We start from the raw sequence: 13294 nt of genomic DNA, 5'->3' as shown, positions 1-13294 counted from the left end.
TTTCCATGCACACCTGCAAGCCTGACTAAAATTTTAAGTGTCACTGACAAGAAAGGTCAGTGATAGTGGCACATTCATTTTTTTTAATTTTTTTTTACCACAGCACATTTATTACTAAAGAGATTTTTCCTGATATCATTTTATGTCAATGCATTTCAGTGAATTTATGCAGTTATGCTCATTTATTACTAGAAACATTTTCCTGGTATCATTTTATGTCAATGCATTTCAGTGAATTTATGCAGTTGGCATCATTGAACTTTGCCTGCATCTGTTGACTTGATGGAGAATATTTGATGTGTACCACTCACCTATCATCTATGAAAATTACTCATCCACTGTTTCACATCATAGGAAATTTTGACCCATCATTGAAGAACACTGGCCTTTAGCAATGGAGGTGCATGTTGATTTGGGAGTAGATTAACAGGGAGAGAACTTTGAAAATCTGTCATCCTAAGCAGGTCACATGGACAGAAAGTTTATATCATAAGTTTATTTCTTGTAACCTGTTCCTTATAGTATAATCAAATATTGTGGCCCTTCTGAGACCTAATTGCAATTCTCTGGCAGTGACTGGCAACACTACAATGCTGAGATGGCCAGATTATAGTGATCATATGGGAGTGCAATGTTTCAAAGACCTTGTAACCAGTTAATGGCAGATGAGGAGACATAGTGGTCCATGGAAACATGTTTACAAAAAGCACCATATGCCCTTTTGTACTTACTGTCCCTTATCTTGTTCAGATTCATTGATGACCTCTTTGTGATCTGGACATACAGCTCTGATAACCTCTGCTCTTTCCAAAGACACTTCAGTACATACTCTCAAACCTGATTAACCTGGGGCTTCTCAGGCCAGGATGCTACCTTGTTGCACTTTATTCCTATCGCTGATGACTCCCAAAAACTCATGACCGTATGAAACCCATTAATCTAAAACAGTACTGCCAATCTGACAGAAGCCAATTATTCAGTGTCAGGAGACCAGAGAATGGTGTGTCTGCAATGTAGGGTAGTACGAGGTGTTGAGATATGCTGACAAGCTTGCCATGGCTTGAACACCAAACAATGTTCCACCCAACTAGTCCATATACAGACCTATATGCCATTCATTGCCATAATGACATTGCTGTTTAGCCACTGAGTACCAGTCTCTGCATCACTCAGTATCACCTATGCTTTTGAAGTTCTGACCACACCTTTTGCAAGAGTTTTTCCCTGCAATGTTGGAGCAGAGGATGTAATACAGATATCTCAACAGTTATTTTTAGAGCTAATCAGAGTTAACAGTTGCCTAAATTTCTGAGATCAACATGGTCCTCATATAACTTTCTTGTGTAGAGTCCGCATGATGATTAGAAAATACTTTATATATATAAAATCACACTTCTGGAAAGGCATAGGAATAAAGTCTGTACACAGGAGAAACAGCTCTTATTCACAACCCAATTTGCTTGCACAGCACAAAATAGTTTGGACTGTGTGCATTTTCAGGTCTGTATTCTGTGATTTTGCTGTTCCCCTTCTAAAAGACTGTGTAATGTACAGAGTGCAAATAATAACTGTTTTCAACATACCATAGTGCTTTAGGGGACGTTGAGACAAACAATTTGATATAGGACAATTGTGATCTTTCAAGCTCTGAAACCAGCTCAAATTGACTTGCAAAATCCTCTTATGCTACAGAACAAGCACACTTTGCGAGGTACTGTACTATACTCTCACTTTCTTATGCCACCAGATTCATAATGCATTTTCAAACTGTAAAATTAACATTTGTATAAATTTTACCTTGCAGTTTTGTGAATTTTAACAGTAAAATTAACAATTAAATAATCTTGTTTCTCTGGCCCTATTGTTACAAAGCTACTGTGCTTGTAACAGTTGAGTTTAGATAGAATTTGGAAAGTAATTAGTTATATATTCCTGACAATGAGCCAGAATTTGGGCCATCTACAGGGTAATAAACTCATAAGAAAAACTTCAAAAGCCAAGATCTCGAGAAAAGCTTTTATTTTGATAATCTGTTTCAGTAAGACTATGTTATCATCTTTGGATCTGCAATGGACATAACCAAGCTGACAATGAAATAGGTCTACAGATAAAGTATAGCAATGTACAAAATTAATTGTCTACACACTTGGACCAATAACACATCTTATGCTCCACAAATTCACATAGTCTCCTCTGTCTGTGCTATGTATCATGTCAAATCATTAATACGCATGTCAACAAATGAAAACTATTGAATATCAGCATATCATATTTAAAATAAACAATATGTACAAACATAAGGATACTGCACTGAATGAAGAGTGCCCATGCTCACACAACAGCTGACTACAGCCTCAGATGCAGAACAAAAACAGCAACTATTACATAAGCCCACAGGTGGCGCTGTGGTAGTACAGTTTGGAATCATTCTGTGTAAAGCCCAGGCATGAATATACAATACCAAATAAATGTTAATATACTAATTGAGAAAAAAAGCTTTCAAAAAACAATTATTTATATACAAAGCATAATCCAAATCAGAAAAAATAGTGGTCTTAAAATACCAAAATTTTATAAAAAGTTTTAGGAGGATCTTAAGACTCCAATTTATTAATATAGATCCACCTAGACATTGGATGACACACTGTCATGTATCTAGACATTATACTCTACTACTGGTAGTTATGTACTATATAAGATATAATAAGAGTATATAGTGCCATTTCTTCACATGGAATCTGAACAGTTAGTAGATTTAGTTTCTGAGATTATCGTTCTAAACACAAATTTGACAATTTGGAGTCTGTTTATAAATGTATATTGAAGAATATGATAAATGTCTGAGTTTATTACTTACTGTATATGTCATAAACTTATTATATAAACCAGTTTTACTTGTTATATAATGGAGTCTCATAAGATTTCCCTAAAACTTTTTATAAACATTTGTTTGTTGTATGATTACTATGGTTTCTGATTCTGACTATGCTTTGTACATAAATATGGTTTTTTGAAAGTCCTTTTTTGCAGTTAGCATGTTAACAGTTACTTGGTATTAGATATTTGTGCCTGGGCTTTACACACAATGCTTCCAAATTGTACTACCACAGTGCCACCTGGTGGGCTTATGGAATAACTGTATTACCCTGCATCTCAGACTGTAGCCAGATGTTGTGTGAGTATGAGCACTTGTATTCAGGACATTATTCTTTTGTTTGTACATACTGCCCATTTTAAATTTGGTATGCCAGTATCCAGTTATTTTCATGATGTTCACGTGAGTATCTGTGATGTGATACAATATGCAGCTGAGGTAGAAGAGATTATGTAAATTTGTAGAGCATAAAGTGTGTTACTTTTCCAAGTGTGTGAAAAATTAATTTTGTACATTGTTATACTTGACTTGTAAACCTATAACCCTGTCATCTTGATTCTATTCATTGCAGATCCAAAGATGACAATGTACTTTTAGCAAAACCAGTTGTTAAAATAAATGCTTTATTAGTGATCTTGGCTTTTTGCAGTTTTTCCTCTGAGTTTAAGTAATTAGCCTTTTCCTTTTGTTACCATTACAAGAAATGTTAATGTTAATGAAAATCTGTGGCGTAAGATAGCAGGGGATATTAAAAATTTTGCACTCTGCACTTGTGCTGTAACTTAGGTGACTCTTGAGGTTGTTTGCTGGCTTGATGGACAAGTGGTATTGTATCAAATTGTCCATCTCATCTTGACTTACACCTACATGGTACATTGTAAGTAGTTATCATCTATTCCCTATATATTTACATGTCCTTAGAATATTTTTAGCATTAAATTGTGGCTCTTTATACTCTAGTGAACATCTGTTTTATTGGCAATTAAGACTAAATATATATTACATATTTTGTATCTTTACCAATAATCACCATTCTCACTGACAAACGTGTTTTTGTTTTTATCACTTTTAGGTGAATGCCAGTAGGTTTGCAAAATGCAACACCAGGAGTACAAGTGATAAGAGACATCGGCAGATATATCCTAAAGATGATGACTACACTCTACAAGAAGAAAGAACTTCTAAATGCCACATTTTTCAAAAAGAAACTGTGGTTCCTCAAAAATGTGAAAGAGAAGAAGCAGAACCACCATTCATAAAAGAACAACACATGAGAGCAGATCTGCATGATGAAATGGTAACTGAACCTGGTAGCACAATGACTGAATATGGAGACAATCCACAGATAACACATCACACAAAAACAGAAAAACATATCATGGTCAGAAGTTCAGTAGAAGACTTGGCAAAAGATGAAGAGGGTGACGCACAGCTTGAAGTGGAGGCATACAGCACTGACAATGCAAGTTTGAAAAGTGGACACTACACAAGTACTCGTTCTGTCGAAGTCCAGGTATCCCCTTCACCACAGTATCGCTTAAGGTTTCTACCAATCTGTGGTTGTACTGCTGATGAGAGTGAATGGGAGTTTTGCCAGTGTTGTTTCATCATTAGACTGGTGGGTCGGTGGGCATTCTCCCAGTGTGGTTTGGGAATATTATTAGTGATATGGGCATTGTTAGGGGCAGCTGCATTCCACAGTACTGAAGGTCCGCATGAAGAGCAACAGGCACTGGACCTGATTGCAGCACGTAGTTGCTATGAAAGACAGCTATCTACAGAGCTACAGCACTTGGTGGGAGCAAAACATACAGTCAAAGCGATGGCTGGCACTGACCAGCCATTGGATCCTGCTTGGCAGGAAACTATTAGTGCTTCCTTCAAATCATATGAAAATCGTATGCTAGCAGCAGTGAAAGAGGGCTATGGAGAAGGAGGTGGTGGTGGCCGGATTTGGAGCTATGCTGGTTGCCTGCTTTTTGCTGTATCCCTTCTGACAACTTTGGGTAAGTTTCTTATTATTTCAAATGAAAAGTCTTTGCATGTGATTGAGGGCAAAAAAAAAGATCCCAATGTATTAGTTGTCTATGAAAGGCTAACTGAGGAATTCTCAGTAGTATTTACTGTAAATTTGTGGCATGAAATGATAAGAATGTCTTTTATCTTGGATATATATAGGAGAACTAAGAAAAGCACTGTGCACAGATTAGAATTTGAGACTGTAAGGTTTGATTTTTCAGAAATTTGTATTAAACAATACCAGCACATTTTAATGCAAATTGTGTAGTGAAACATCTGAGAGAGTATCTCAGAGGGAATGGCATTTACTCAAGAACTTAGAATAGATTAAAATTGGAAGTTTCATAGTCAGTGCAGCAAGGAGGATGTTTCAGAATTGCTCACTGTATTTCCTCACATTTTTCACATGTTAAAGCAGCAAAGTGTGACTGTGCATTGTCACACAGAAGAATCACAGTAGTAATTGAGTTCTTCAGTGAAGATGGCTTTAGGATTTCCATAGCTTATTCCTCTCACTGAAATTATTTTGGAAACATTTATGGGCTGATCTGCAGTAAGACCCTATGCAGCATGATGATGTCTGCCATGATGCTTGTCCGTGATCTTCTTTGGTAGGGTACATTTTCCGCACCTACCCTTCCTGCCACATACGTTTCATGGCATTCACACACTTGGGTGTCTTTGAAAGTGCTTCTTTCCCAAAATGTGTATGGAGTCCCCTAAAAATTTCCACTGATTTGGTGCTTTCTATCATGAGAAATTTGATGACTATGCATTGTCCAACAGACTTGTACCTCTTACTCACACATGGTGGTCTGACTTGAGCGTTAATGTCACACTAATTGTGGCATCACAATGCTATTCCAGACATCCCCATCACTATCTGTCTCCATCCTCTACCACAGCCACCAGATTTAATTTTGATTGATATGCACTTATATCTTTGAGTTATAGACTGGTTGTAAATATAAAGGAAGGTTTAAATAAGTTGGTAGAAACATTTGTAGCCACCAGGATTACTTCTTTTGAGTAGTTTGATTATTTCTGTTGTCTATTTAGTACCTGTTCCAGTGAAGCTCCATGCCTTTTTTGTCACAGATTACAGATATATTATTAGCATTTGCAAATAAACCATTGATCATGTACATGATATGGGTTTCATCAAGTATATACACATAACAAGTAAACAAATTTGCATAATAAATGACAAATATACGAGGTGTGTGAAAAAAGTAATGAGACTGATTTTTTTTATCTCCCAAAGTGTTTTAATTTTTTTCAAACTATAACGTTGTCACCTTGAAAGTAGTTCACATCAGTTACTATACACCAGCAGCGTCATTGTTCCAGTCTTGGTAACAGTGCTGGGAAGCTTCAATTGGTAGGGTCTTTAACAAGTCAGTCCGTTCTTCTGAGTGATCTCCAGAGTCTGAAACTGATGTCCTTTTAAGACATTTTTCAATTTTGGGGAAAGAAAAAAGTCACAAGGCCTCACATCAGGTGAACAGAGGGAGACGGGGAGGGGGGGAGGGGGGGCATGAGGAAGGCTGTGGAACAACAGAACAGGAATGCCTTTTGAGGTCCAAAAATTCTGTGATGGAAGTGGCTATGTGACATAAGCGTTGTCCTGATGCAGCATCCACCTGCCTCCAGTGTCCAGTCTCACTTGATTCACAGTCTTCCTGAGCCTTTCAAGGACATCGTTGTAAAACATTTAATTGACAGTTTGTCCTGGAGGATCAAATTATCTATGTACAGTATCCCTACTGATAAAAAACTCAATCAGCAATGTTTTATCTTTGATTTGTTCTTTCAAGCTTGTGTCGGTCAAAGGGATGTCTCAGTGGGCCACTCCTCACTTTGCCGCTTTCTCTCAAGACTGTCCTCCAAAATCCAGAATTCATCACCTGTGATCACACGACTGAGCCATACATGGTCACTGACAATCCTCTTAAGCATATCAACACACGTTTCTTTGATTTTTTCTTGTGCTCAGATGTGAGATTTTTAATGTCAGTTTGATCTCACAAAAACATGCACACATTTGTGGACATTTTTGTCTTTTTTTGAAGATGAAGGCCTCCCAGAGTGAGGTTAATCTTAAATGCATTCTCAGCCTTCCAAAAATGATTTGTGCCACCAAAAAACTAGTGCTCTTGATAAGAAGTGTTCCCCATTGACCCGTTTCAACTTTTGAAGGTCACACTTGTGGGTTCCCCAAGTTATGACAAAACTTGATGGCATAACACTGCTCTAAAGTCTACTGTTCCACACAACAAAAACACAACTTCATTGATGGTGCACTCAAAAATAACTAGATGGCTGTGCGGAGCTGAAACTCAGACTTAGCATCTGGAAGGAATGAACACTTTGATTTACACAAGTAGAAAAACACACCATTGCCAGAATGCTCCCAGTGTTGTCCATCTGATAACTTTTCTCCACACCTTGTACATAACGTAATAAATAACAACACAACAGACAATATTAATAACTGGGTGGGGAAATAAAGACAATAAACAAGATATAACAGTGTAATGTAATAATTATACTGATATACAGCTACATAGTTAAGAAAAGAAAGTTGTCAGTACATAATTACAAACGAAACTTTTAGCTGTAGTTACCTGTATTGCTGATTGCTTAAATGTCTTAGTGGATAGGAAGACATTCAGTGCTCAGAGATGAACACTCGTAGGTAGTGGAAATGAACTTGACCGCACAAAAACACATAATGCAAATTGTTGTGTGCTTAATTAATAGACATGTGAATCAAAAAAATTATTATAAAATGCAGACTGACAACAACAAGAAAAGCATTACTGAAGGAGAAATTTGTTAACATTGAACATAAATGTAAATTTTAGGAAGTCTTTTCTGAAGGTATTTATCTGGAGTGCAGCCTTGTACAGGAGAGAAATGTGGACAATAAACAGTTCAGACAAAATGGCTGGATTGTAGAACTAATGAGGAGTTACTGAACCTAATTGGGAGAAAAAGAAATTCATGGCACAACTTGAGTAGAGGAAGAGATCAGTTGATAGCACACATCCTTAGGCACCAAGGACTCATTCAGTAATGGAAGGGAGTGTGGGAGGATAAAAATTTTAGGGAGAGAGAGAGAGAGAGAGAGAGAGAGAGAGAGAGAGAGAGAGAGAGAGAGAGAGAGAGAGACACCAAGGCTCGAATACAACAGTCATGTTCCAAATGGATGGAAATCGTTGTAGTTATATAGAGATGAAGAGACTTGCACGGGTAGACTTTCAGGAAATATTCATTCATTTATTCACCTGTTCATTTATTTGTTCACTCATTCATCTCGTTCCATGATCTCATCAAGGAGAGCCTTCAGGAATGTGTAATGAGTCGAGGTGCATTAAGATAAAGACATCATAGAAATATACTGCATTAACAATTATATGTCACTGTGCTGCTTCATGTTCTTCATATTTATGTCATATAAATTAATAAGAAAGGAAACAGCTTTGAAACAGCTGCTACCTCCTCAATTGTATCGTATGGCTGCTTATTATCTGATATTAATGGCCTAACATTTAATCGATTACAATAAATAGTACATTTAAATAAAATATTGTTTGCGTGTATGTAATAACAGAGTCCTATTTTACTTGTCCATACTGCTTTATAACAAACATAGCTACTTGCCATGTAGCAAAACTTCTGTCTCTCGATCAAAATATTAAGGTAGTTTGTTCAAAGCTCAGCTAATTTTAAGTTTCTTTTGAACTGATAGGAATTTCCAATTGCTTACTCTGTTAGATGGGAGCTAGTTGAATATCGGCAGTGCTGGCCCGAGACTGGCTGTTGATGGTCTGCGTCACATGAAGCCCTCCCCCTGAAATCATTGCATGGACATGAGACATAAGATGTAAGCACCCAGTTAATGTGCACTATCTGCAGGAACAAGACCAGAAGCACAAGGAAGGTGATGAGGGGCCATGGGAAGCAGTCTGATGAGGGCCCGATGTGAACTCAAGGATGAAAGTGCCTGCGTAATGTCAGGCATTGGTGGTCAATGGGAACAGGGCTCATCCAATGGTGGCTACCAAGGGGATGGCAGAAGACATTCCAGGGAGATGGGTAATGAGGGTGTAGCCTTGAAGACAACAGTGTCAACATCAGTAATCAGCGACTGATGGGAGTATGGCTTGACCAATGCCAGCTGCCAGTGGGATGATAGTGCCTCTGGGATGTCAGGTATCAGCAACCAGAGGAAGCATGGCTCGATCTATGGTGGCCACATGCCAGTGGGATGACAGTGCCTCTGGGACATTGTGTGTTAGCAGCTAATGAGAGATTGGCTCAATAAATGGTGGTCACCAGTGGGATGACATGAGGTGGTCTAACAAGGCTGTCAGGTGGTAGGAAGCTGCTTATGGGAAATCCAATAGTTGGGTCACAGGACCATAAGCATAGAACTGAGTGGCAAGTACAGTGAGCTGCAGATGCACTCACAAGGCTGAAGGACTGGCACAGAGGTGGGGAACATTGATAATGATCAGTTAGAAGATAGAGGAGTGCCGGGAAATGTATGTGGAACAGGGGAGGCAGATAGGCGTGGCAGGGACTCTGAGGGGGCCGGGCTGGTTGAACTGGTACAATGATCGGAGAAAGTCAGATGGGACATTCCCAGGGCATCAACAGGCTCAGCTGGATCATAATGAACCAGTAGTTTGTTGGCAAGCAATTGATGGGCTCAGCCAGAACGGGTAGATATGGTGTCATTGATGGTGCAGGAGCCAAAGTCATTCTCTGATCAATGTTTTATAGATAGTTTTGGGATTCTAGTCAGGACACTTGAACATAAAGCTTTGTTATGGTGAAATAAGCTTCATTGGCTGCAATTATTCTTTGCTTTGTTTCATAGGAGGTATCATTTAGACTGGTTACAATCAACTTGAAATGATTGGCTCTTTCAAAGGTAAAACTACCCATCATCATTTTGGCTGGCATGTTATCCCTGTGCACTTTCCCACCAGCTACATATTTTGTTTTCTGCTTGTTGGTAGTTAGTTCTATAGTCCTGCTGGCCCGTTCAAGTGTGGTGAATGTCTCTTCCATTGCCATCAGTGGTCTTGCTACTACATTGATGTCATCCGCATAAGACAGCATCTACACAGATCTATAAAAAATCGTTCCTCTATTGAAGATATTCGCTTCTCTCATCACCTTCTGCAACATTGCACTGAATAGGAGGCATAGCAGTGCATCACCCTACCGTGATTCATTTTTAATTCCCAGAGCACTGGACAACATTCATCCTCTTTGTAGGCTACCTTGCATTCCTGCCAATGTCATTCTTAGTATCCTTTTCAGTTTTTTTGGAATACTCACTTCACCTACAGTTTGATATAGTTGCTCTCTGTGTACACTATTGTACACTGCTTTAAAATCAATAAAAAGATTATATGTTCTGACCCCATATTCCTTTGATTTTTTTGTTTCAGAATTTGCCTTAGGTGAAATATGTGGTTAGTAGTTGACTTACCAGGGATGAATCCACACTGGTGTGGCCCTGTTTCCATCTGTATTGTTGGAAGGAGTCATTTGTACATTATGTTAGAAATGATGTTACATCCTAGATTATGCAGTGTGATTGCACTATAGTTACTGCATTCCGTCTAGTCTCCTTTCTTATATATAGGGCCTTCAATTCCCTCTTTCCATGTTTGAGTATTTTCCTCTTCTTCTTATACTATATTAACCAGTTTCAGGATGTTCCTTTCGAATTCAGAGCCTTCTTGCTTGAAAAATTCTGCTGGGATGCTGTCTGTTCCTGCCGACATGTTGTTCTTTAATTTCCTCATTGCATTTCTCACCTCCTCTAAGTTAGGTGGGTCCACATTGTTATTCAGTTCCTCTCTCTCCTGTATTTCTGTTGGGTCCCTTGGTACAACTGGTCTTCGATTTTGATTTGATCCATTATAAATGGTTTTTGAAAGCCCGTGACTGTGAAAACAATAGGTTTGTCTATAAATAAATCTTCTGCTACCAGTGTTTTTTTTCTTAATTTACTTTTTGCATGATACATTTCAGGAAATGATTCCCATTTTCAAGTGTGTTTTTGTGTGTATTAAGCCATTTCTATTGATGTTGTCAATGTGTGAGTGTCTGCTTCATTTCATTGACTTTTTTAGTTGGTTATCGATTCTTTTGATGAAGTTAGTGCCAAAATTTAGGAGAATTTGCATGTACAGTTTTCTAATGGTCCATTTGTGCAGAGTCTCACACACACTAAACATAACACACAGCTTGTTGTACACTCTAAACATCAAAATTATCTTATAGAAACAAATATTTACAAAGATCTTCCTTTAAGTAGTCCACATAGATAACATTTCAGGTCTTCCATAGATTATGATATGCTTTGTACAGAGGTTATTTATCTTAACAATTTGGCTCATAAATTACTTATATTGATTTTACAACTGTGCTTATTTCTGTCTTTCACTATTTTTATTTAAGTATACTATCGAAACATCTGAAGAAATTCACTGATTCACTTTCAAGTTATTTGTTCAATATTTTATCTTCAAATTTTCTGTAATGTGAATATATCTCCAGTTCTTCTAACAAATCCATTTTATGTCCTTTATTTAGTCAGTGGAGTACTTTGACATTTTGCTCTATTTTTCCAAATGGGTGTCCTGTATTGTGTGTGTTGCTATTGCTGACGTAGTGTGTTTGTTGTGTGTGTACACTTTAATGTGCTCTGTGTACCTGGTGTTGAAATTTTGGCCTGTTTGTCCTAGGTAGAAAAACATGGAGCATCCCTGGCATGTTACCTTGTATATTCCAGAGTCTGAATATGGATCATTATTACACTTTATATTATTATTAGTTTTTGTTGTAGTTTATTAGATGAAGGAAAACGGATTTTTACTTTGTGATTTTTGAAAATATTTGCAATCTTGTGTTATACATTGCCTATGTATGGGATACTAGTTATACATTTGTTTCTCTCTTTTTCTCCTGTGGTGCAGTTTGCACCTGGGTCTTTCTTCACTTTGTCTAGGAGTGTGTCAACTACGGAAACATTATAACCATTGGCAACTGCAACACTGTGTTTATTTCTTGTTGCATGTTTTATTGGTTTACTGGTATTTTTGTTGCCCTATGTAGCACTGACCTTCATGCTGCCTGTCTGTGCATACTGGGTGACACGAAGTTACAGGGACTATGGTGTCAGCCATTGTGTTTTTCCTATAAATTTTGAATGTGCATGTGGTGTTGTGTCTTGTAACATTTAGGTCCAGAAACTTGATGCTATTATTTTGCTCATGTTCCACTGTAAATTTGTTTTTTTTTGCATAGATTATTGAAATAATTTAGAATGTCTGTGATGTCTTTAGTATCCCCTTTCACTAAGAGTAGTGTCTCTTCTTCATTTCTACTGTAAAATTCTATTTTCTTTAGGCAAGGTTCTTGGCTGTTAAATAATTTTTGTTCTAAGTGATTTATGCATATGTCAGCTATGGTACCAGATATACATGATCCCATTGCAAGGCCGTCTGTTTGTTTATAAATGTTGCCATTAAAGGTAAAGTAGTTGTAACTTAGGGTTAGCTGAAGGAGTTCCATAAATTCACTGTGTGTGAAAGTTTCTTGTGTTGCATAAGGTTCTTTTGTATTACTGTTAGAGCTTCTTGTATGGGTATGTTTAAGTAAAGGTTGGTGATGTCAAGTGATATAAACTGCGCATCTTGGGGGAGCTGTCTGGTTTTTAGTTCTTTATCTAGTATCATGCTGTTTTTTTTATGAAATATGTTGTTTCATATGTATAATTTTTCATCAGTATGTTATTCAGTTTTTGTGACGGTCTGTATGTTGGGCTATTTATAGAGGTGACCATGGGATATATTGGATTTCCATCTTTGTGTATTTTTGGCTGTGCTCTTAGGCATGGTGCTTTTGGATTCATGCATGTAAGGTATTTCTTTTCAGTTTCTGTCAATAGGAAATGTGTGTTCTTTAATTGTTCCTTAATTTTACTTTGAAATTGTGTGGTTGGGTCTTTTTCAATGTGTGAATATTATTAGCAGCAAAAAATTCATTTGTTTTGTCTGTGTATTCTTTTTCTTTCATCACAACTAATGTATTGCTTTTGTCTGACTTTACAACTATGAACTGGCTGTTTTTCAGTTTATAGTCTTGCATTAAGGAGTTTATCGAAGTAGTGACACCATCTCTAGCATATTTCCTTATCATCTTTTATTAAACTTGTTCTGCCCCTGAAAGGTTTTTGTGCCTTATTCACCTCTCTCTAACATTTCCTTGCCTTGTTTGCAGTTCTCAAAAGCTCCATTTCTTCAATATTTGCACTTCTCAAAAGCTCCATTTCTTCAATATTTGCCTTTATCTACTTTCGCTCTCTTTGTC

At 37.4% G+C, this 13294-nt stretch overlaps 1 protein-coding gene across 4 annotated transcripts in view; it reads left to right on the top strand.

The window, feature by feature from the left end:
• LOC126354000 (uncharacterized) overlaps positions 1-13294 on the top strand; it is a 268502-nt gene that overhangs the window by 166202 nt on the left and 89006 nt on the right. For all 4 annotated transcript variants that reach the window (XM_050003308.1, XM_050003306.1, XM_050003307.1 and 1 more), the window contains exon 2: positions 3948-4881. In XM_050003308.1, the coding sequence (XP_049859265.1) occupies positions 3948-4881 (934 nt within the window). The remainder of the gene's footprint in view (positions 1-3947; positions 4882-13294) is intronic.

Source organism: Schistocerca gregaria, chromosome 3, assembly GCF_023897955.1.
Source record: "Schistocerca gregaria isolate iqSchGreg1 chromosome 3, iqSchGreg1.2, whole genome shotgun sequence".
In the NCBI taxonomy this organism is placed as follows: domain Eukaryota; kingdom Metazoa; phylum Arthropoda; class Insecta; order Orthoptera; family Acrididae; genus Schistocerca; species Schistocerca gregaria.
The sequence above is the reverse complement of the archived record's forward strand: the minus strand, read 5'-3'. Positions and strand labels throughout refer to the sequence as shown.